Source organism: Alligator mississippiensis, chromosome 6 (genome assembly GCF_030867095.1).
Source record: "Alligator mississippiensis isolate rAllMis1 chromosome 6, rAllMis1, whole genome shotgun sequence".
In the NCBI taxonomy this organism is placed as follows: domain Eukaryota; kingdom Metazoa; phylum Chordata; order Crocodylia; family Alligatoridae; genus Alligator; species Alligator mississippiensis.
The window spans coordinates 25,038,727-25,063,765 of NC_081829.1; the positions used below are offsets into that span (position 1 = coordinate 25,038,727).

Here is a 25,039-nt window from a genome sequence, read left to right on the forward strand (position 1 = left end):
CTCCCCGGGAGATGCCGGGACTGCAAGTGACAGGCTCCCCCGAGGCGTGGCCTAGCGCGCCTGCGCAGACGGCCGAAGCTTCCCTGCCGTATGTCCCTGGAACCACCGGGCGCCCAGGCCCCACCGGCTCAACCCGCGGGCAGCCAATGAGCGAGCATTGACACAGCCGGGCGAGCGATAGGTTTAGTCACCAGCCAATCGAAAAGCTTAGGACGCCGAGAAGGCGGGCACAAGCGTGGCAGACCGACCCAATCCACGGTCTCGTGCCTCCTCTGCCGTCCTGAGGTTGGTTTGCGGCTGGGGTAGGCGGGAACTCGTCCTCCTCCTGCCCAATGAGAAGTCACCATAGAATGACGGGCGTCTGATTGAGCCCGTTATCGCCGGCGCGGTACTGCCCACCCCTCTCTGCAAAATGGCGGCGGTAGCTCCGGCGGCAGATCCGGCTACGGCGCTAGCGCCTGTCCCGGCCGCGGCCCCGGCGCCCGTCCCATCAGCCCCGGCGCCCGCCCCGGCAGTAGCGACGCCAGCAGGAGGCGCCGCCCCGACGGCGGCGGCCCCGGTAGCCGTGCCGCCCGCTCCGCCCCCGCCCCCGCTGTCAGCGGTGCTGGGCGGCCCCTTCCCCGGCGGCCGCGTGGTCCGGCTGCACCCAGTCGTGCTCGCCTCCATCGTGGACAGCTTCGAGCGGCGCAACGAGGGCGCGGCCCGGGTCATCGGCACCCTGCTGGGTAAGAGCCCGCCGGCCCGGCCCCGCGTCCTCGCCCCCGCCGGGGGCCTGCCCCGCTCCGCCCCGCCCCCCTCACCCCGCTCTCTGCCTTGCAGGCATGGTGGACAAACACTCCGTGGAGGTCACCAACTGCTTCTCCGTCCCCCACAACGAGTCCGAGGATGAGGTAGGTCTGGGTCCAGGACTCCAGCTCCCGGCTCCCTGGTCCAGCTCAGCTGCATGAGCCCCCAGCCCTGCCGCAGAGCTGTGGTGGGACAGGGCCGGGAGCAGAGGTGCCCCAGGACACCCCGGAGAGCTCTGGAGAAGGTGCTAGTTACCCCTGGTGCAAAGTACTTGGTTGCCGTGGCTGGGAGTAGGGGAAGGCAGCTGGCACCTAGGGGCTTTATGGGCTAATACAGATGGCTGATTGTTAACAAGCTGTATCGCTGCTACCGATCCAATTGCTGGTATGCTCTCTGGTAGCCTGGAGAGCAGTGTCTGGCTGGTAAGTCTGTTGGGGGGAAGGGGCATGGGGGGGGTGCAGATCAAGGCCCCCCACGGTAAGGGAGGGAGTGGGGCTGAGGCTGGGGCAGGCACTGCCCAGCCAAGGTGGAGTGCAGGACAGAGCCAGGGGGTGCGAGGTGAGCACAGGCTGGGGCCAGGGGCAGTGCTGGGCTCTTCCCAACACAGGGAGTTGGGCTGGAGCTGCTCTTGGGGCAGGCAGGGGTGGGGTGGGTGACCACAGCACTGGGAGAGGGAGTTTGGGGTGGGTTGTGACCACGCTGGAATTTGCCATAGCTACCCCATAACTCCCCAACCCCCACCGGGAAGAATCCAGCACCACCCCTGGGTCCAGCCTGCAGCAGCAGCCCACTCACCCTGTGCACAAATAAGGGGGGCTCATGTCCCCATGCCTCCCCCCAGGGGTGCGCACTGTGATGAGCCGCTCCCCACCTTCCTTGGAAGAGCCGTTTGCAGCTCTGTCCCGCACCCTGCCTGTTCTGGGTAGTGCCTGCCCCAGCCCCACTCCCCACCTCACCGCAGGGGCCTTGATTTGCGCATGCACCCACCTCCTCCCCCCAGCAACTTACCAGCCAAACTACAATATGGACCAGTGTACTGGTGTATCTCTGCTGGGAGTGCTACTTTGGAACATGCTGTTCTCTCTGTTGTGGGGGTCCTGACTCTGCCCTGTCCCCCATCTGTGCATGCACCTGGAGCATTTGGACTCCTGAGCAGGCTGGGGAGTGCCCAGTGGTGATGTAGAGTTGCATTAACAGGCCCTGGTGGCAAGTCTGTCCCTTAGTTTGATCACTGCACCACAGTATTTGCTCTACTAGGTCTGGTCTGGTAAATACCAAGAGATGGGACTCTTCTGTGAGGTGTGGCTGTTATCGTCATCCCTTCCACCTCCATTAAGCTGCCTTCGTTGCTCTTTGCTCAAATGGAAGTGCTCCTGCAGCTGGCAGCTTCATGCTTTTTGCTCTTTTTTAGGTTGCAGTTGATATGGAGTTTGCCAAGAATATGTACGAGCTGCACAAGAAGGTTTCTCCCAGTGAAATCATCTTGGGGTGGTAAGTGGTCATCCTGTACTCTCTTGCTTGTGTCTCTGGTATCTGGGGTTCCAAAGTGGTCACCCATCCCAATACTAGTCAAGTTCAGGACTCCTTAGCTTAAAGCTTCAGACAAAAATCTGCATTCAGTGTAGCATAGCTGCTGCACAAACCTATTAAACTTCTTGAAACAAAAGCCAATTTGCTGGTTAGCTGGTTGCAGAAGTGCTAGCTGTTAGCTTAAAAGCAAATATTGTTAACATGTATTAAATTTTGAGTGTGAAATAACTTTTTTTCAGTTACTTTTTCAGGAAATGTAGTTGGTATAGTATTCTAATTACTATTGTAGTGTTTTGAAGAAGTTGGTTTTCTGGCTGTATATGAATGGTAATAAAACTTTCCTTTCCCCATGGTGGAAAGTTCTTAGACCTCTTGCCTAAGCCTGCTGAAGGGAGAGAATGAAGTACATCTTTGACATTGTTGTCTGTGTAAGAAAGGATGGGTGTGTGTTTAGGGGTCTGTGTTTAGGATAGGGGTGGGCAAAATATGGCCCGTGAGCCGGATGCAGCCTGTGAGGCCATTCTATCCGGCCCGTGGGGCCCCTAAAAAATTTAGAAAATTAATATTTATCTGCCCTTGGTTCTTGCCAAAAATGACAGGAACCAAGTGCAGTAGGACCCAGGGGAAGCCTGGTGGGCTCTCACAACAGCAGGGTCAGCTCAGCCCCACCCCCTGAGCTGGAAGCCCCAGTTGGGGCTTCTGGCCTGGGACCACATGGTTGCCCCCGTGGTGCTGGAATCTCAGGTAAGGGAGGGGAGGGGGGGGCAGGCAAGGAGCCTGGGGAAAAGCTGTGCTGGGGAGGAGGGAAATGAGTGGCTCCTCCTCCACCCCATGGCTGGTGCCCTGCGCTGCAGCTACTCCCAGCCCGCTTGGGGCTGCCTGTGCCTGCCCCGGACAGCCCCGCAGGCTGCGAGCGCCAGCTACAGGGTGGGTAAGGGGCTGCTTCCCTTCACGCTCAGCACCTCCTTGTAATCCAGCCCCACTGCCAGCCTGGGTCCCACGCCGGCTCTGGGCTCACCCATCGGGGCTACGTGTGGTGATGTCAGCTGTGGCCCCCCCTGCTTGCCACGCCAGCCAGTGTTTGCCACCGCCGCCTGTGGGCTGCTCAGTGTGTGCCCAGGCGGGCAATAGCAGCCAACACTGCCTGGCGTGGCCAGCAGGGAGGCTGCAGCTGCCAACAGGCAAGTCCAGAGCCGGCGCAGAGCCCAGGCTGGCAGCGGGGCTGGGTTACAAGCTGGTGCTGAGTGCGGGGGGAAAAGCGGCCCCTCACTTGCCCCGTAGCCAGCGCTCCATGCTGTAACTGCTTGCAGCCCATGTGGGGCTGCCTGTGTCTGCTCCAGACAGCCCCACGTGGGCTGCGAGCACCTGCAGCAGGGAGTGCCAGCCATGGGGCGGGCGAGGGGCTGCTTTTCCCTGCACTCATCACCAGCTTCTTCCCTGCCAGCAAGCAGGGGGTCAGAGCTTTGTGCTGCCCCCCACCTGTACTGAGGGGCACTGAGAGTGAGCGGGTGTGGGAGCCAGCAGGAACGCAGGGCCCAGAGCAGGGTGTCAGGAGCGTGGGGCCCCAGCCAGCAGGGGCTCTATGGAGCCAGGACAGTTTTCCCTTCTCCCTGCTGGTGCAGCCCAGTTCAGCTCCACAGACCCCTGCCAGCCTGTGCCCTGCTTTGGGCCCCGCTGCTGCTGGCCCTGGGACATTGGTCCCAAGACATAGGGGCATTGGTCCTAAGATGGTGACCAGGGGCTGGGGCACCTGTCAAGGGGCGGGCCTACCTATGCAGCCCTCAACAGCCTGCCAAAACTGGGTAAGTGGCCCTCCGCCCAAAATAATTGCCTGCCCCTGGTTTAGGACATGGTGCTAGTGATTTGAAACCACTGCGTCAGTAGATAAGTGGCAAGATATACGTATAGTATCTGGGCAGGTTTGCCAGAGGAATGACATGGACATCTGTAATAGTCTGGCTTAAACAAAGAGATTTAAGATGAGATTGTCATGTGGAAGTTTGGAAGAGTTCAAGGTGTAGCTTTTTAAAATGGCCAATACCTATTCTGGCAAAAATATGCATTGGAATAAGTTTCAACCACCAGCAGAAGGTGGGAAAAATAAAACAAGTCTAAATCAGGTGGGTCAAAATTGTTTGGTCCCTTGGGCCAGATCCAGACCCACCTCCAGCAGCGCTGTGAGCCATGTCCAGGAGCCATGGAAGTTAACTCAGGCGTTACTCAGCCTGTTGAACTGCATCCCCAGTGGAGCTCTGTACTGCTGAATTTGACTGTGGGCTCCAGGAGCCCTGCAAACCAGGTGACATGGCTCCATGGGCCACACCCTTGTTTAAATGCTATGGTGACTCCAAAATGAAAGATTTGAAAGCAGTTTTACTAATTCCTAACTTTCTTTATTGTTCTTTGTGATGCTGCTGCTGCTTAGTTATGTATTGCTGTTCCCCCTTTTTGATCAAACATCTTTGGATCATTGCACAAGTTTTGGAGTCACAGCAGTGGTGCTGCTTGACAAGGTGGTCCATTTCTTGTTCCTGGCAAGGTTTGCTGCTTGCTTGCATCACTTTTTTTTACCCTTAAATTGCCAGAATTGTTAAGTTTTGCATAGAATAATTACACCTGTTTTTAGAACAGTTGCCTGCCTTTTTTGTTTGGCTTGGGATGGGTAGTGTAGTTCCTTTAGATGTAAGAGAGAATAGCAGACACCTAAGGAAACTTTTTCTCAATTTTTTTTGGCTGATTTTTTTCAGTGGCATAAGATTAATTATTTTCTTGTTAGTGGCTAGTGTCACTACTGCATACTAGAAACTGAGTAAAATGAATTTATAAGGAGCGATCTGAGGTTTTGCTGCATAGGTTAGCTACTTGATGACCATTTGGTACACTGGTGTGTCGAGCATAACACTTTGAGAACTGGAGTGCATTATCTACGGTGATTATGGAGGAGGGGCATTGCTAGATGGCATGGGAAGGAATAATGTAGCCCCAGCATGTCAAATTCACCCTGTGCCTTGGATTGGGTTGGATCCAGACCATGTGGCTCCCTGCCAGTCAGATCTGTGGGGCAAGCTACCCCATGCTGTGACAGAGGCATGTGCCAGCCTTTGCTTGTGCTGAGGGCCATGTTCACCAGAGCCCAGTGGCCTTGGATTCATGCCCCCAAATTCTCTGCCCCCCCTTAATAGCCTGGCAGGCTGGATCTGGCTTGTAGTCCCTAGGTTTGACATCCCTTATATAGCAGATATTTCCTGATGCTGTGAGGCCTTCTCCCAGGAGATCAGAAGCTATGTTATTGGGATACCGCATAAGAACAAGCAAAGTATTGCAGAAAACTGCACAACCCTCTGGGAGGGTGGAATTAACTCCGCTATGTTTCCTGCCTGTAACTTCTGTAAATCAGGCTTGCTTTGTTCCTGAGAACTGGAATGCAAACCCAGACTTCCTTTCTCCTCAGGATGCTGTTGTGGAAGCTACTGTGTTATACATCACATTGAGGTGCAAATTGTAATAAAACATTTTATATGCTTGAGAGGGTAATTATAGAGCAGTTAAAGAAGCTGGATTAATACAGTGTCATCCCTTCGACACTGAGGTGTTGAACGAAAATTTGTCAGTACCTCATAAAGGAAATCATGTTCATTTGATGTTTTGAACGACTTACCTGGATGGCCTGTCAAAGTCTGCTGCTGGTAAGTGCATCTAAATCTTGAGTGTCTGACAGGAAACTGTAGTGACACTAGGGAGATGTACTAAAGCTCTGTATCTTTGTAGGCTTCAGGCAGTCTTAGGTCTATCTTCAAAGCAGATCACTGTTTTAGGACCCATGTCCCAGTAACCTCTGCAGTGGGAAGTGTTTGGTGCATCAGTCAGTGTCTGATTACTCAAAGTTCTTCTGTTATGTCTTCTAAGGTATGCCACAGGCCATGACATTACGGAACATTCTGTCCTGATCCATGAGTACTACAGTCGGGAGGCACACAGTCCAATCCACCTAACTGTGGACACCAGTCTCCAGAATGGACGTATGAGCATTAAAGCCTATGTCAGGTATTCTGGGGTGAAGAGTCATGCTCTGGGAGGGAGGATTCCTAATGGAATTACCCAGAGGGGACAGATTGGGAAAAGGAGGGATATGGTGCAATGGTTATCCCAGTTAAGGTGGTGATATTGTCTAGTGACTAAAGCAGAGACTGAGCCATGTCTCCTGGGTCTTTTCCAAGGAGATTTAACCTCCACAAGAGTGCGTCTATACTGCTTCTGCTTGCACTACCAATCAGCAAATCAAACCCACCTGCTCCCGTTCTACACATGACAAACCAAGAAATGAGGTGGTAATGCTGCCTTACAGGATGGAAATGGCAGAGGCACAGAAGTGTTACCTATGCTTTGTGCTTGAATCTATGCAGCTGCTTTCTTCCACTCCATACCTCACTCATGTTTTGGTGCTCTCTGCACATTTCCTCCCATTTTGTAATACTCCATGCTTTTCATGAGAAATTATTTTCACTGCTGATTGTATATTCTTAGGCTGATATTCTTGGGTAGAATTTCTCATGGGCCATCAGTGGTGGGGTCCAGTAGGTAATACTGTTTCCCTGTCCTGTTTTTCCCCCTCTCCCCTTCACCTGTTATAATGATGATGCTCCTAATGGAAATAAGTAACTTGCTTAGACTCTTTTTCTGAGGGAGACCAATCAGACAGCCTTCTTTGGACAGGCTTGTTAGGAGGTGCTATGGTATGTAAGCTTTATTTTTTTTTTTCTAGTGCTCCAATGGGGGTCCCTGGTAAAACCATGGGAGTGATGTTTACACCTCTGACAGTGAAGTACATTTACTATGACACGGAACGGATAGGAGGTAAGCAAGCCTTCTATTCTTGCTATCCTTCTAACTGGATTTTTTGGGGCACTTGACTTATTTGTATTTGGGCTCCTAGCTTGCTTGCCTTGGTATTGTGCACAAAAAATGTATCTTGGTATCCCTGCTTTATAAAATAGCAGAGGACTTGTTGCAACACTTTGCAGTTCCTGCTGCTTATGAGATAGTGCTGTTGGGTAACGTAGCGGCAGGTGGATGGTTAACGGGGGAGGGCGGCGCTGGTAGAGGGGATATGAGAAAGATGCATAAAATGAGCTATGGTGGGAAACTGAAGGATAGGAAGGGAAGATGGGAGTTTTAAAAAATTGAAAAAATTATCAAAAAGAAATGAAGTAACATAGGAACGGTGCAAATAGAAAAAGAAGGATCCTATAAATAGAACTGGGAAGACAAGCAGCAATCAAAAGCTTTCTCTGAAGGGATAGTAGGTGCATTTTGTTTTGGAATGTCCTCAAATTTTATAATTTTCCCAGACCTTTTCTTTCCATTACTGTCACAGTTGGGTTTTTTGTGGCTGGGTTATCTGCATCAGGGGATCACAAGGAACTACTACCCTAGTTTGCATCAGAGTTGATATAGCAATGGCAAAATAACAGATGCATCAAATTAAGTCATGCATTTCTCTGAATGCTTTTCATCAGTATGTATTACAGATAACTCATGAGACCCCTAAAGCAGAAAAAGACTAGGGAATTATTTCTCTAGACTTGTATTTGATAACTCTCTGTAGATGTCTTTCCTGTTACGAATCAGTTCACAACATTAGGGGGGGGAAATGTGCAGAATGGGAACCTGTGCTTGAAAAATTTAAATATTAAAGTCCATGGGGTGTGGCAGATACCCCAAAAGGGAGGAAGTGTAAGTCACTGAGAAATGGCAAGAATATGTAAAGATTAGGAAAAAAGCAAAAATATGAGATACAAAGGATGATAAAGACAACACAGGAGTCTATAAATAATGGGTCTTAAAATGAAAGATGAGAGAAACCCAAGTCTGCTTTATCTATGGTGAGGATGAGCTGTATTAATGGAAGATGCAAAGGCAGAGCTGCTGACTAATTTGTCTTGGTCTTAATAAAAAACCCCTCCAAACAACTAACAAAATTCAGTATAAAAAAAAGAGATGTAGTTTGCAACTAAAGATGGTTTTGGAGAGCTTTTGACTAATTTGAATGGATTTAAGGTGGCAGGGCCTGATGAAGGTTCATCCTAGAGTGCTAGAGGAACTAGCTGAAGAAACCTGTGCAGTAACATTTGCAAAGTCATAGATGACAGGCAAGGTCCCAGAGCCCTTGAAAATGCCTAATGTGGTGACCATCTTTAAAAGGGGATAGAGGTAAAATTTGCTCCGTGGAAGATGGACCACTCGGCTAGATTTCAATACCTGGGAAGCTGTTGGAGCATATTTTAAGAGTTAGTTTGAAGACATCTGGAGGAGAAGATGACCACCCTTTCAGTCAACATGTTCTCCTGCCACAGACGGCTTAAATTGCAGCAAAGCAGATTTAGACTAAATCTCAGGAAACAATCGTTAACTGTAAGAACAGTAGAATAGTGGGGCAAACTCTGGGAATTTGTAGTTTCCTTAAATGTCTCCTTAAATGGAGGCTGGATAGACATCAGTCTAGGATAGCTTTGGAATAGCAGAACCCTGCAGATGGACCTTCAAGGTCCCTTCCCACCTGATGATTCTGTGAGTGTAATACCTGGAACTGCTACTAGCCCTGAAGAACTGACTAGATTTCTCACAAACTAGGATGGTATGAGTCACGAGGTTTGCAAAAGTAAACTTGCAAACTTCTGATTACTGCATGCAAAAAGTGACTGGGGGTATGTTAAAGAGAGCATTAGAATGCCTTGGTGGAGAGCGAGTTTCACAGTGAAGCTGTAATTGTGGTTTAGTTTAAACTACAGACTTTTTGTGGGATAGCTGCATCTGTACAAGATCTGCCAAAACAGCTATGTCAACAAAAGAACAGTTTTTGCCAGCTTGGCTGCACCACTTCTCCAGATGATAGCTTCTGTTGACAAGTGCTGTGTCTACACTAGGGAGTTTTGCCAGCAAAACTGTATTGAGAGAGACTCAGAAGTGTATGTAAGCCTTATATTCAGTGCCATGAGGACAGTAATGTCCTTGCTTGGCTTTGGAACAAGGAAGCCCAGCACAGTGGTAACAAATTATCCATTGCTGTCCCTATAGCTAATATGACCCCATTGAAATGTCAGAATGACCATGGAAGTGAATGCAACACTAGGGGAGCATCAAATGGTGTATTGTTTGCAGTAGCTGATGCCATCCTGGAAATCTCTGGGAGTGGTTGTGGTTTAAGTTACCTTTGTGGAAGCCAGCCCCTCAATGTCTTGTGCTTTCAGTTGATCTCACCATGAAGACCTGTTTCAGCCCTAATAGAGTGATTGGTTTATCCAGTGACTTGCAGCAGGTGGGGTCAGCATCAGCTCGGATCCAGGATACACTGGGTATGGTGCTGCAGTATGCAGAAGATGTGCTGGTAAGGCTACCATCAGTACCTATTGGTTATGCACTTGTTATTTGCAACTGCTTGTTGAATCTTGCTGATTGTAAAATATGTCTCTTATTTTTGTGGTTAGTCTGGGAAAGTGTCTGCTGACAACACAGTTGGGCGTTTCTTAATGGATCTTATTAACCAGGTGCCTAAGATTTCACCAGAAGACTTTGAGACAATGTTAAACAGCAATATCAATGTAAGTCCTGTTACAAAATTCACCTGATTGTTTCATAAATGCAGGAAACATTTCTTTGTATGAGGAAATTCTTGGGTCTGCAGGAACTCTGTCTTGAGTCAAGAATGACAGGAAGTATGTTTCCCTAGCCATCAGTTGGGGGTGGGGAAAAGCTCTGATCTCCTAGTGCCCCTCCTTTCTCTCCCCCAAAAGCCACATAGCAGTAGAAAACATATTAACCAAGTTTTCCATTTAATTTTAGACTTATCCCTTGTAGTGTGAGGCTTGAATGTTAAGACTAAAACCATCAAGACAGTGTAATTTTGCATTTGACACCATTCCATGCCATCAGGCATCATTTTAAGGTGTGAACAAAGCTCTGCAATGTCTAGCAATCATACCAACTGCCAGAATGGTTAACTCATTGATCCATTGTAAAGCAGTGGCACAAAACCTCTGGCCCTGCCAGTTGGATGAATTAGTGCAGTATTGGAGTGGAGAGGCTTCTGCATGTGGGGTTTGTCTGTGAAACTGATTCAATATGGAGTTGGCCTGCTGGGTTGGACCGGTGTACCCACTGAATGACCCCATGCTCCAGCCTGACCTGGCACATGAGATTGTGTTGCAGCACCCCCACCACAGGTCCAGAAATTTGGCTGTGGGAGAGCATGAATATCTGTGGCTCTGAGCAATTAACACTACTACTGTACCACTGCTTTAAAGTGGCTTTTTACATGGCTGCAGTCTTGTTTGTATTGCTTGGCTCCCAGTATGGGCAGACCTGTGATCTCTTCAGCTTGTATTGTACTACCTCAACTTAATTCCCGCAGGCATAATTTTGCGGTGACTGGAATCCGCAAGCCTGCTTACCACTCACAGTGCAGTCTTTAGGGAAGGATTTAAAGAATGGTACCAAGTAGTTACACTGCTCGTAAACTGCTTAATGACATTAAACATTCTCTTTGGTATCACCACCAATTTCTCTTTGGTATCACCACCACGTGTCTACTTCACGATGGTTTTAATCAGTCTTATAACTTTTTCTTTATGTCTTTCTCAGGATCTGCTGATGGTGACCTATTTGGCAAACCTCACACAGTCTCAGATTGCTCTCAATGAAAAGCTCCTGAGCTTGTAACAAACAAGCTCTCTAACCATCTCACGATTGGCTGAGAGCTGGAAGATACAGCAGAGATCTCCTGCGGTGTTTCGTTACTGAATTTGGACCATAATTTAATTGCTTAAATGACTCAATTATCCATGTCCTTCCCAACTCTCCTGAAAATATGAGACTGGTTCAAATTAAAAAAAAAAAAGGAAAGTGGCCACATCTTAACTGAACCTATTACTTAAAGTGGAATTGGTTTCTGTGCAGTGATGTGAGCTGCTGTCACTCATTTATATAAAAACACAACTCTTTTTATTGTAAGGATGCATTGGTTCTAAATAAAGTCCCATTCCACTGGTAATTTTTTCTTCTTTTTCTTTGTTTTTTGTCCACAAATGCTGCTGCTTCTGAAATTTTAATGAATGTCCTTTTTTAAATAAAAAAGCTGGTCTCAGTAGAGGAATCTAAGAGCCTGAAGTGGTCCTGTGTGTTTTGTTAGGCCAGTGATACTCCACCAGTGCTGTGGAACCTTGGGATGCCTTGACATTCTTGCAAGGGCGTGACTGGGTGCCCAGCAATGTTGGCAGTATTAAGTGTGAAATCATGATTCACAAAATAAATTCAGAGATTTCAAGCAGGAATCCATAGTGTTAAAAACATTCTGACCTCTTGTGTTCTTTCCGAGTTCTTTGCAACAGAGGAGTTACAACTTTTTTTGTAGTTAAAAATGAATGAAAACTAAGAGCTGGCATTTTCTAATAATACATCTGGTACAAGAAGGGTGAGAAGTATTGTAGTAGACCCTAAAAGGAAAGTAAGGCTGGAAGAGACCTTATGAGGTCATTTAACTAGCCCTCTGTTCAAGGCAGGATCAACCTGACTAAGCTGTCCAGTCTGTCCAACCTACTCTTGAAGATTTCCAAGGATGAGGTTTCCACAGGTTTGTTTTTTTTTTTAGGTAGCTTGTTCCAATGTTTGACTATGCTTTTACTCGGAAAGTTCTTCTTTTCCTCTTCCTAAACCTCCAACCTAAACTTCCTCTGCTACAGTTTGAGGCCAGTTTCTGGGGCTGTAGGGAACAGAACTAGAAACTCATTTCCATCCTATAATCACTAGGGCTGTGTGAAATTTTGCCGGGTGTTTTGTTCTGAAGCTGTTTTGATGTGTGTTGAGCTTGAAATGGCAAAATGGAAACAAAACAAAAGGCTTCAAAACAAAAGGGCACTTGAAATGCTTTGAGTTTAAAGCCAGGCTTACTTGGCTTCAGCGCTAGTCCCAGGCAGTAATGGCAGCCTCCTGTCATGTGGTGTGCAGAGCCGGGGGGCTTGCATCCCCAGGTGGAAATTGCAGGGGTTGTAGCCCCTTCTGAGGGCATGAGCCTGCCAAGTGTCAGGACTCCTCCTGGGGGTGCGGGTCCCTGGATCTGAGCCAGATGGCAGGAGGCTGAGGCTGCTGCCTGGGACGGGCAGTGGGTGCAGCCTGCGCCCAGTGCCGGGGAAGACTGCTGCTGCCACCAATCATCCACCATGCAGAGCCGGAGGCTTGCACCTCCAGGAGGAGTATGGCACAGCCCTGCAGCCCTCCCTGGGGTGCAAGCTCCCAGATCTGTGCACTGCATGACAGGAGGCTGCCACTGCCAGCAAGTTTCAGGACTTTTGGTTTGATCACTTTCGCGGTGCAGTTTCCCAGAAACCTCTGCGCCTATCGACTTGACAGTTGGAAGGCTGCACCCCTGCGATTTTCATCAAATCAGGCAAGAAATGACCAAGTTTTAGGCAGTTTCACGATTCCCCATTCTAGCCTATGGGTGAAATGTCAAAACTCATCAAAACAGAGAAACCGTTTTCAATAAAATGAAATGGAACAGTGCTTCAAAATGAATGAAACAAAACTGTCCCTTCAAATGGCAAAACAGATGTCGAAACAAAATAATGGTATTTTGCACAGCCCTACAAATCACTCTTCAGGTATTTCAAGAATGTTATCAAATCCCCCTTCATCTTCTCCAGACTAAATAACCCTACTTCTTTCAGCCTTTCCCCCTAAGTGTTGCTTCACTTAAGTCATGGACTTTGCTTTCTCTCAGCTTTTCAGTTAAGCATGTACAAGTGTGTAACACCATAAGCAGTTATTTGGGGAAGGTACTTTTCCTTCAGGGCTATGATCGTTCCATCATCCTGGAGTCCTGAACATCTGGTGTTGAAAACTAGGGGTGCACCAATAGATTTTGGGGGCCAATACCAATAGCCAATATTTAAGGAGGCACATCAGCCAATACCGATCCAATACAGCTGCCATCAGCTGGTAAGTCCATTGTGGTGGAAGGGGAGGGGGGAGGGAAAGGGCATGGGGGGATAGATCAATGCCTGCTGTGGTGAGGGACGGGGCAGGAACTGGCACTGTCCAGCCGGGGCAGAGTACACGGGGTGAAGGCAGCTCCTGCCACTGCTTGCACCCCAGGAGGACAGGGGCAGGGGGTGGTGCATACTCCTGGACCTGCACAGTGTGGGGTGGGTGGCAGCTATGGGGTGAAGCCGGAGTCAGCATTGCATGGCTCTTCTTGCTGGTTGGGCTTGGAGCGGGCTCTGGCAGTGCTGGGAGGAGGTTGCAGCTACCCCAAATTTCACCGCAGCTCCACTCCCAGCCCCACACTGCTGCCTGGTGCAGCCCTAGCTGAACGCCCCATCTCCACCCAAGCACCAGAAAAAGCCAGGGTTGTGGCAGCTGGCAGCGTGGGGCTGGTAATGGAGCTGCAGCAAAATTTGGGGTGGCTGCAGCCTCCTCCCAGTGCCGCTGGAACCTGCTCCAAGCTGAGCCCCCGGCGAGAAGAGCCATGCAGCACCAGCTCTGGCTCCACCCCGCATCTGCAGCCCGTCCCATGCTGCGCTGTGCAGATCTGGGGGCACATGCCCCACCCCACCACCTACAGCGCAAGGAGCAGCAGGACCTTCCCTCACATAATGAGCTACAGCTCTGTCCTGCACGCCAGCTGGACAGTGCCTGCCCCTGCCCTCTCCCTCACCCACAGGGGCATTGATTTGTCCCCTCCATGCCCCTTTCCTCTCCCATCCCCTTCTGACTTACAGGTGGAGGCAGCTCTCCAAACTGCCAGCTCCGCTCCATGCTGTGCTGTGGCTGTGCACGGCACATACATTTATTGGCCAATCTCCAATATAGACAATTTTCTTCATATCAATACCTATCTGATATTGGACCGATGTATCAATGCACTTCTACTGAAAATCCATCCACGTCACACCCTTTTAATACCTTGAATGGTACTGAGCACTTTTTCTCTCTCGTAGATTAGATTGTCCATGCTGTTTGAAATCCAACCTTCCACACTGTTTCAATTTCAAGTGCTTCAATTTATATCTCCTTAACAGATTCTAAATGTGGTTTCTAATGGATATTAAAGAATCTTCTTTATACAGAAGCAACTACATTCTTCTGATGTGGATGATGATCTGAAATACATTCTAATATCTTCACTAAAGTGGCTCTGCTGCCATTATCTGATACATAGTATTTAAATAGGCTTGTCAGTACTGGAACAGCTATTCTCTCAATAGTGGATTGTTTCTCAATAGTCAGTGAATTTTCCTAGCTACTGCCTCAACATGATTCTCTTGAAGGAGACGTTAAGAATCTGTGTTCCTCCAGGTACTTAACTATGTTGAAAATGGAATTCACTGTTGTATCCAGTGTTGATTGTAACAGTTTATTCCCTTGGTATACTGTGCTGGGGAGTTGAGTTGAAGAGGAGTGTGTAAAATGATATACCTACTGCCTTTAACCAAGTTTCTTCCAGGAATGTAACCTAATAATTCAACCTTGACACAGTGCTTTGCAGCTTGAGTGAAACACCCCCTGCTGTACAAAGCAATATTAAAAACTTCTTGGCTCTTTTTTTCTGTAAGCATGGTAATTTGGCAGTCTGTTGTTTAACAAGCACACAGGTGTTTTGCGTAGCAAGACTGTGTTTGTGAATGCATTGCCTGTGGGCCCCCCCGCCGCACTCAGACTTACCTGGAGGGAGCTGCAGGAGCTGCTCTCCACCACCCTGCCTAGTGGCCACATGCATGTGCATGCAGATATGCACATGGCACCCCCTGCCCTCTATGTCCCACTCCGCCCCTCCCCAAGCATCCAGCCTGCAAGGGATAACCCACCATTTCCTGCATTTTTCTCCTTCAGAGGGTAAAATCCAGATCCCTATCATTCATACTTTCCATGTTATGTGAGCCCAGGCAAATGGATCAAGATTCACTGTCAGCACCCACTCTGGCATAATACTGACTTTTGTTAAAATGAATTTCATTTCTCTCTTCCTTTTCACAACTAGAAGCAAGTTAAAAAACACTGGCAAGTTCTGCTTTAAGTCAAACTGTATTTTGCAACTGGTCTTGAAATGGCTGAACTGAAGTCTGGCAGGATGGCTGGTGTATGTACTTGCAAGAATTTGCATACAGTCGTTACATTCTACACTAGTGCTTCCCAAACTTCTCCTCAGCATGACCGCATTTATGACCACATTTCCTCAGCCTGGCCCCTCACTCCCGACCCACAGCCCCCTGGCCCTGCTGGTGCCCCTCCCAGTCCGCAGCCCCCCACTCTCTCTACGTGCCCCAGGACCAGAGTCTCTCCATTTCCAAGAACATTCTTATAGTCTTATTCAAGTTGAATTCATCTTTCTTAAGCATGGGTGAACAGAATTGTACACAGGAGTTCAGATGAGGTCTTAGTGCTTAATAAAATGGCATTAATGTGTTGCTATTTCACCTAAAAATAGCTTGCCTGAGACAGGGTAGTTGCATTTGCCTTTTTCACAGGTTTATCTCAGTGGTGTGTCTCCGTCATCCTGTGATTGACTAATACATCCACATCATTCTCCTTCTGACACTTCCAAACGATTATTTTCCATCTTATAGCAGAAGTTTTTATTACTTCCATAGTACAGGATCTTGCACCACTGAATTTCATCTATTTTTTAATACAGTCTGTAAGGTTATCCAATTCATTCTGAATGCAGTTTTGATCCTTCTGTATTGCTGATGCTTGCCTCTAATTTTCTGCCAGCAAAACTGACTGGCATACTGCTGCTGCACCCACTGCGAGCCCATATTGAACTTCTATTCCCTTTACCTTGTCTTTATTCTTTCATTCACATCTGTTCTAAGCACTGAATGCTATAAAAGTCGGCCAAATGACTTATCTAGATCATTTCGTCCTCTATTAATTATAGGTTCTATGCTTGCTATATCTCCAAGGTGGTCCTAAATGATTGAATTCATAGATGCATTAAAAATCCTTGTTATTGGACTTCATTTGCTAGTACTTTTAGTATACTGGGATAGAGATTGAGATCCACTTCCCACCTGACTTGAGAATATTAAGCTCCTCTATGGAATTATCATGACTCTGCTCTAAAGCAGGGATGATATAGCTCACTTACCCTGTCACTGTGGGTTATACCGTGGAATGTGCACAATCTCCATGAGTGGACAGAGAAAACTCTCATGTATGGGATTAGGCAGCCATGCTTAGGGCTTTGTTACACACTGCGTTTTGGGCTGCTCAAATGTTGATTGGTGCTAGTGCTAACTTGAGTTTGGAGCAGTCACACCTTATGGCTAAAAACCTTCTTTGACTGTCCCCTACCTGCACAGCTGTGATCTGCCACAAGAGGACAAGCAGGGGCCTGACCAGGGCTACATCTGTGAATTGTCAGTACAGGGCTGGTGAGCAAGGACAGGCTTCTATCCCTGCTCTAGGTGGGAGTGTGTGAAAGATGGGATGGGATGGGGGAGGTGGGAACATTAAGCTGGAGAGTGGAAAAGAAATGGGGATGAGGGAAGAGTGGTGAAATGAAGCAAGTCAGCCACTAAAGGATATACTGAAAAAAGTAAAAAAAAGAAAAAAAATTAAAAAGATGGTAACAAAGTAAATTAAAGGAGGTTTCATATTTTAATACATTGAGATGGGGGGGGGGGGGAGGGGAGTGCTGGTCATGCTTCCCAGGGTAGCTGGGAAGTAGGAATGGTGAGGGAAGGCACTTTTGGGGGAGCTACTGGCCCTGCCCCAGGAAGCAAGCCCCAGTTTATGGGAACTCAATCTCACCCCCTACATTGTTCCCTTCCTACTCCCCTAAACCCCACTCCTGGATCTGTCTATGTCCTGTGACCTGGCTAGCTGGCACATGTTTTGCAGGCTGTTTGCACAGGGTTGCGTACCTGGGGGTGGGAAAGTCATACTCCTGGGAGCAGAAGGGGGTGTTGGCTTGGTGCCAGAGCTGTCCCCTGGGCAGCAGAGTTCAAGGGATGGAAAGTTTGTCCACACACAACAGGAGGGTGGGGGGAATGGATACTACATTCTGGGATGCTGGAGAACTGCAATCTGGGCAGTTCATCTGTTGGTAGTGGCCACAGAATGCAATATGAGCTGAGTAACATGGATCAGAGATAAACCTGCCCTGAAGTGTCATAACTTTAAGATGCTTAAAGAGTGCTTACAACTAGGCATTAATGTGTGGATAATCCAGGGGTTAAGAACTCTAGGAGCTGCCTAAAATTAATGTGTAACAAGGCCCTTAAATAAGTGCCTGATGACCACTGTGTATGAGAAAGCAAGCTGTTGCTTTTAACTTAGAGAACAGTGTTTCTTTGTGAACATGCCCTAATACTACAGAAAATGTCTTGCAACAAAACCAGATATCAGGAAAATAAATCTGAATATTGCTCAGTAAGTCATAGCCTGAATATTATTCATTCAGGGCCAAGAACTGGAAAAGTATTGAACAGAAGAGAATATAAACAGCTATAAATTTGAGCTGCATTTTGATATTCTATTTTTTAAACAATGCAGCAGAACCAGAGCTGATCCCTGAATTGTGTATTTTAGAGAAGAGTAAGGTTTTACTTTTCATGTTGTTCCACCCAGCAGAAGAAATGGCTGCAGTCCACCAAAAAAGCCTCTAGTGAACAGGGGTGTAGGTTGTAGCCACATTGATCTAAGGACATAGGCAGACAAGGTTTTTTGGGTGAATCTAATATCTTTTATTAGACCAACTTAAATAGTTCGAAAACAATTATTAAGCAAGCTTTCGGGTTTAAAAACCCTTCGTCAGGCTAAGGAAGTTTCAGCAGTTGGTGTGTGCTCTTCCTGGATGGAATGAAAAGTAAAGAAGCCAGAGGCTGGGTTGGTGTGCATACAAGACAGGCAGTCAGTGAAGATGTAGACTGAGGAGTCAATGGGTGAGAGACAGGCTGGGGGTGGGGAAGAGAGAAGGGGGATGAATAGTGGAGAGATACCTGGGGAGTCGGATTCTAGTGAACAGCATTTTCAGCTAGTGTGTTGTGGTAGGGTCTTAACATGACTCACTGGGTAGCAGCCCTCGTTCAGGCAGTTAAACAAACAACACAGGGTTGTTCCTGTTTTATGAGCTGAACCGATTCTGTTTGTCTTCCCACACACATGGAAGGTTAAATAGATTTAGCCAATCTTGACTATCTGCATTTTAATTACTGTGATCACAAGGTGGTGAAAAAAGGAGATAATTTTTATAGTAGGTATTTTAAACTTGGATCAGGGATACATGCTGTTGGCTTTTTGTACTTTGACCTGGCAGTTCAAAGTTGTAAAGAGGTGGAGAGGGTTGATTTGCACAAAACTAGAATATAACATATTACAGGGGTATAGGTTGTGGCTGTGTTGGTTTAAGGACATAGGCAGACAAGGTTCTTTTGGGTAAATCTGATATGTTTTATTAGACCACCAATGAATTCCATCCAGGAAGAGCACGCACCAACTGCAAATGCTTCCTCAGCCTGACAGTTTATTTATACCCGAAAGCTTGCAAAGAATTTTTCCAACTATTTGAGTTGGTCTAATAAAAGATATCAGATTTACCCAAATGTCTGCAGTATAACATGTTAGCACTAGAGTAGGTACTGCTTTGTTGCTTGCATGTTGTATTGTGCTTTGGAAGGCAATCTGGGCTAGTAACTAGTGCACAGGACTGGCAGCCTGTAGTCCTAAACTGCAGTCCTTGCTCTTACCCTAAATCACCCTATAAAATCAATGTCAGTCAAGTTAAACTTTGACTTAGTTAATCCTAGTTTGCAAGAGGGAAAACCAAGTCAGAAAGTTTTACCACTGCCATCATAGGTCCTGTCCTACTACTTTTTTTACACAACACCCACTATTTGTCATGTAAGCTTCTTGACCTAAGAGTTGCCATAAGAGATCAGAATCTAAGTTGATCCTGTTTAGTACCCTATTTGACAGTGCCTACACTATATGCTTTACAGGAAAGTGTAGAAGTCTCTACTAGGCAGATGTGGGAAAACTTGTTCTTTGCTGATTAAATCTTCTAATTCCTAGTTTGGTTTGAAGCCCTGAAACATGAGGCTTAATAAGCCTTTAAAAATGGGTTGGCATTACCTTACCTGAATTCATAGAAGGCCCGTAGGAGGTCAGGTTAAATTTTCAGTGTTCTCTTCTGGTTCTAGTCTATGTAGTATTCTAGGTGTTCTTGTTTTAACATAAACACTCACCTTTTTTTTTTAAATCTAGCCTCCATGATACAAAGCAGCAATTGTTTCCATAGGTGTGGTGTTTACTATTTGTCTATAAAAAAAACCCAAATTCCTGCCCCAAAGAACGTAAATCTAAACAGACAGCTATGGAACAGAACAGCAAAGTGGTGGACTTGAAAGCTTATTAACTGTTAGATTTTGTTTTTCATACAAATACTCAGCAATATTTCTAGGCTATGGTTTTTGTTCATAATAAGTTAAGGACACGTTTTTAACATTGGAAGAAGCAAGCTTGGAGAAGGAGGAAGCCTATGGCGGTGTGGTTCCAACATATTTTTTGCACGGTCATTTGTAAGTCAATAGTGGGGGGATGGGGGGCTGGGGGGGATCAGAAGAGGCCTACAGCTAATGGAGATCTGAATGAGTTAGGTTCGCCACCTGCAGTCAGACACCTTCTCCATCTTCATCATTTTCAGCTTTCTGGTGCCTAGTCTTAATATTACATAATTAAATGGTTTAGTGCCCTCTGTTACAGCCAAATGCAACAATACTGAATTGCAGTGGGTGTCTGACCCTCACCCACAGGGTAAAGGCTTTTAATATACTTACTTACATCGTGATCATATGTCTAGCATCACCAAAGTGACCTTCAAGAAGAATGGCTCACATTCAAAAGCTTGTCTAACTCTATCCCACAGTCCAATAAAAAATACCAACCTAAGAAATCCTTGCCTCTTGTATAATATTACCAAACATATTCACAGCAAGTTTTTCCCCAGCCCTGCTTCATTAAATGTGGCAGAACAGCAGGATATCAAGGATGGAGCTTCAGTTTGTGAAACCCTCCCAGTTATAATCTTTTGTAACTATGAATAATCAGAAGGCAGGGTAGATTGTGGACAAGCAGACACAAGGTAAAGGGGAAGAGAGAGGAACATAGTCATCTCCTGCAAACATGACAGGTTCACCAAATAGTACAGGAGTTGAATTATAAACAGTGTAGTAGAAACAACATATCCTTCCTACCCCAGAAAAGTTTGTATATGGTACAAAAATAATCAAGTAACTGTTAGCTGAAAGGAAACATGTCTAACGGTTTACCTGGGTTCACAGAGTGCCTTTACTACTCAAAATGGATTCTGATCCAACTGTACAGATACAGCTGGAGTAACTTGTCATCCTTAATTCAGAGGTGCGCGGGACAACATGCGCCAGCTTCTGCTAGCTTGGCCATTGCTCTGCTTACCCCGCGGGTGCGGCTGCTAGCTGCTTTATTCTCTGGTAAGAAGCTCGCTTCGAGGACTCCTGGGAGGGAGTCTGGTATTGCGGAAACCACCGCCTCCTCTCTCTGGCTTTTCTCCTCCAGGAAGTAAACCAAGTTCTTCCCTGGGCCGGGCTGGGCCGGGCCCTCTGCTGTAGCTGACTTGCTCGTGGGCTCCTCAGGAGAGTCGCACAACCCGTGGTGCTGCTCGGAGCCCCCCGCGGCAGTCGCAAGGCAGGGGGCTCCCGCGGGGCTCAGCTCTGATTGAAAGAGGCACCGACAGCAGCTCGTTCAGGTCTGTCGCTTCCGGGCCGAGCAGCGCGCAGGTCCCCCTGCCGCCCGCCGCACACGCCCGGCCCGGCCCGGCCCGCGGGGGTGGCGGGTCCCGGGCGTCAGGCTCTCTGAGGGCGGGGAATCAGCTCCGCGATGCCACCGGGGGGTGGGCAGGAACCGTCTCGGCCCCAGGCGCTGAGGCGAGCTCGAGGAAGGGGCGGGCCTGCTTCACCCGCCCCCACAGCCTCCATCTTAGGGGCGGAAGAGCGAGGCTCCCGCTCCTGCTGCTCAGGTGAGTGGGGTCCGGCCCTCAGTCCCGCTCGGCTCGGCTCGGCTCGGCTCGGCTCGTCCCGTCCCGTCCGGTCCGGTCCCCCCGCGCAGGAAGCGTTGGCGGCGGCGGGGGGTCGCCGGGAGCAGCGGGGGTCCGCGAGCCCGGCCTGAGGCGCCCTCGGGCGAGGTCTTGTGCGCGCCCCTGGGGTGGGCAGCGGCGGTGCGTGGCAGGGGGCTAAGGTGAATTTGGGGGTGTCTCTAGCACCCTCCAGCGCCACCGCCCGCCCGCAGCGCGGCCCGGCCCCTGTCGGCGAGAGCCCGGCCCCAGCCCGCAGCAGCAGCCCGCCCTCGGCCCACGCAGGTCCGGGGGTTGGTGCCCTCCCGGGCTGGCGCAGCAACAGGAGCGGCCCCCCCGGACAAGGCGCGGCTGAGTCTCCCGCCCCGACTGCAGCACCTGCCCCTGCCCCAGCGCTCTCTCTCGCCGCCGGGCCTTGATCTGCGCCCCCACGCCCCTTCCCTCCCCTTCCCTTGCACCACAACAGACTCACCAGCCAGACCCGGCTGCCAGGGTCTGCGCTCCTGGCCGCCTGCGTGCTGCCCTAGGGCTGCGCGTGCATGGGGCACTTATTGGCAACATTATCGGCCACATTGGCCAAAAAAAGCCAATTGCCAGTACTCTCCATTTTCCTCATCCGTGCCACTCTGAGCTGAGGCCTTTCTGTTCAAAGTGGAAAATACATTTCTGAGCCCTTGGTTGTGTGCGCCGCCATTCACCAGTTCATTCACCTTGTGGACTTGGACAGCCCATGCTTTTATCCGGCTGTTTAAAAGCTCCTTTTGGTTCTAGATCAGAAAGGGAGAAAGTGGGGTTTGTTGTTCTAGAGCTTGGAAACTCCCTCACCCCCTCTTGAGAAGGGCTCCCAGCAGGGAAAAGAAGCAGATTTGTAAAGATGTCTGCATATGATTGCAATTAAGAAACTACAGAAGAGGATCTGTGTAGACACCTCAAAAGTTTTTAACAAACAACAAAAATCCAGAAATTGAAATCATATTTAAAAACCTTGTGAAAGTGGCTTTTTGTTGAGAGAATTTGTTTTCAGTATGGTGAAAAAAGCTTCCTTAAAGGCATGATTCCTGCTTAGTATACCTTGGGGTATCCTTAAGCAGAGATAAGTGAGGCTGTGTGCTGTGGAAAGAGTTGGCTAATGTTTAATAAGTACTTAGTCCCATATTATGCAAGTGATTAAATTTCTTTTCTGGAAAACCATCTGTGGCTGGGCTGTAAATGTTACTGCCAACATGGTTTAGGGGTTAGTTTAAACTCCAGTTTAGTGTGCACCTGGCTGGGATTTTGAAATTGTTCCTATGCAAATCATTAATAACTTTAAATCACTCTCTCCGTTCTCTTAAAATCAGTTTTGTATTTTATTTGAAAATGTGCTTGTGGCTATATGATCTGTTTGAATAGCTTATTGTAATAATGCCTAGGAGCCCCAAATAAAGATTAGGTTCTTACTGGCATTTATCTTACTAACCAAATTACACAGTTGGAGTCCCTGCTTCTGAAGCCCTGCAGTCTGTGATTGGGGCTACATACAAAAAGCAAATAAATAGATAAATAAGAGCAGGGGGAAGAGGTGGTAAATGAGGTAACAGTGAAGACTGTTAGTACAAGACCTGAATTGGTGGTTAACTTACTGATCAAAGACCCTAGATAATTTGTTTGCTTTCATTGAAAATGAGAAATATTGAAACTGTCCCTCACATCTTGATATAGGTAACATTCTTTATGTAAAGATATGTTTCACACATCTTGGTTTTTAATAATGCCACTTGCTAATTTTCCATGTCTAAAATCCTACTTTTTTAAGGTCATCTTAAATTCATCCCTCCCATAACTGCTGTGGAAGGGGATGAGGGGCCAGACCCATGCCCCTTACTTCCTTTGCACCTTTCCCCTCTGTGCTTGCCCCGAGAGGTGGGGGGGAAGGCTGCAGGTATCCTGCTTGGGCCCCCTTCCCCCCCCAACACTGCAGTGTCCTCTGTAGTCCCTCAGGCCACGTCCTCCCACCTCCACCAAAGGAATCATTCTGGGCCCAAAGCCAAAAATAAGCCACAACCTGCCCCAGGCTGGCACTCAAATCTAAGATGCTTGCTCCCCCTGCCCCCTCCCGATGATTAGTGGGGTAAAACCTCCTCTTGGATTCAGATAAATGCAAAATATTTATTTAGGATTAATTTATAATCAAATTTATACACCCCTGCTAACTGCATTCCAAAAATGACTTACAGACTGATTAAATGTAATCCTGTACTATTTTGTTGCAGTACCTGAGTTTGAAACGATACGTGCTGACTGTTAGCATTTCAATATTAATTCTGAACAAGTTAATTTTGTAAACACCTGCCACTTCCTATGTCTTTTGTGGCCAAAGAAGGAAAGATCACTGTTAAACATTAAATTCTGGTAGACTCTGATACATATGTGGGAATGCTGCACAATTATTAACCATAACTGCATTTTCTTTCGTTTAAGCAATTCCTTCTACTGTGGGTAAATAGATGAGATTGCTCTCCTCTTACTTGGTAGTAGGTAATCCCCAGTCTCTTGTTAAAGGTTGTTATTTAGCCAGTCAGGCCACTGACAGACAAGGAGAAACAAAACAAAACAGTGCTTTACCAGAAGAGGAAGCGTATCAGTTTGATCTGGTTCCACAGCATCTATATAGGGCAGGTGCTTCAGTGGGGCTTTTGGTGCTTTTATCTAAAGCTGATGCATTTAGCTATTAGATAAAAATGCCAAGAAGTTCCACTTAAGTGCATGATCTATACAGACATTGGGCGAGCTGGGTCAAACTAGCGCAATGCCTCTTCTGGGCACATGCTGCAGTAGGTGGAGGTGTGCTAAGCTAAGTAAAGCGCTGGTTTTTTTGGTTTTTTTGTTTGGTTTTTGTTCCACCAACTCTGGCCCTGCTGGGGTACGGCAGGAACAGCACTGCCATGACAGTGGGGACTGAGGGGCTGGAGCGGGGGCCGTGAGGCAGTGCTGGCCTCGCCTCCCCCCCACCCCCACCCTCTTGCAGCCCTGCTCCTTGGAGGCAGAGGGGGATGGTACCACTATGACAGCGGGGACTGAGTTGGGGGGGGGGGGGGGGGGGGGGGCTGCTGAGACAACCAGTCAGAGTGCAAGTAAAGTGTTTTGGACAGACAGACAGACAAGGGCTTTTTATACTATTAGAATTACTTCAGTAGGATTCTGGAAAGTATAAGTGTTTGAAAGTTATTTTAAGTAGTGCAATAGGCTGAGTTAGGATTAATGAACTCAGATAGGACCATACATGAGATGTACTAAACAGATGTACTGTTTTGCTGGCATGATTAGGAAACTGGGTTGGAATATTTAAAAAAATTATATTCAGTTACTTGTATTTAAGGAGAAACCAGGCCCTTATAGTCTAGTTATGGAGTCTTTCCTGTTGTGCTGTCTGCGGCACTAAAGATTACATTATTTCTTACAGAAAATGCATTGGAGTGATACTTTGTGAGAGATTTTTTTTTGGGGGTGTTAATTTAATCCCACTACTTGAGCTCTCTCTCCTGCTCAGTGCCTAGTCTATGTATGTGATATATGGGCTTGTGTCAGTGCTGGGTGGATATTACACTGTAACAAGTAATTTTTAAACTGATGACTTCAGGA

At 47.7% G+C, this 25,039-nt stretch overlaps 2 protein-coding genes across 3 annotated transcripts in view; both read left to right on the top strand.

Annotated features, from left to right (window-relative positions):
- Positions 1–397: 397 nt before the first annotated feature.
- Positions 398–11,362, top strand: EIF3F (eukaryotic translation initiation factor 3 subunit F). The gene is made up of 8 exons (XM_006263969.4): positions 398–725; positions 820–890; positions 2,198–2,277; positions 6,223–6,360; positions 7,079–7,170; positions 9,564–9,700; positions 9,801–9,914; positions 10,954–11,362. Exons 1-8 carry the CDS (start codon positions 413–415, stop codon positions 11,029–11,031), a joined length of 1,023 nt encoding a protein of 340 aa, XP_006264031.2. The 5' UTR covers positions 398–412; the 3' UTR covers positions 11,032–11,362.
- Positions 11,363–20,925: 9,563 nt separating this feature from the next.
- The window catches only part of ANXA7 (annexin A7), a 29,329-nt gene continuing 25,215 nt past the window's right edge, over positions 20,926–25,039 (top strand). The window contains exon 1 of one of the 2 annotated variants that reach the window (XM_006263963.4): positions 20,926–21,094. The gene's annotated coding sequence lies outside the window, so the exon portion shown is untranslated. Of the gene's footprint in view, positions 21,095–21,257; positions 21,365–25,039 lie in introns of those variants that run through there. The other variant, XM_006263964.4, reaches the window with a different exon arrangement.

What these genes read in the sequence shown, in the direction of transcription:
- EIF3F (XM_006263969.4), top strand. Translation starts at nt 413, where the DNA reads ATGGCGGCGGTAGCTCCGGCGGCAGATCCGGCTACGGCGCTAGCGCCT. An exon ending in AGTGAAATCATCTTGGGGTG is followed by an intron (nt 2,278 to 6,222) that starts GTAAGTGGTCAT and finishes ATGTCTTCTAAG; the next exon opens with GTATGCCACAGGCCATGACA. An exon ending in TGTTAAACAGCAATATCAAT is followed by an intron (nt 9,915 to 10,953) that starts GTAAGTCCTGTT and finishes TGTCTTTCTCAG; the next exon opens with GATCTGCTGATGGTGACCTA.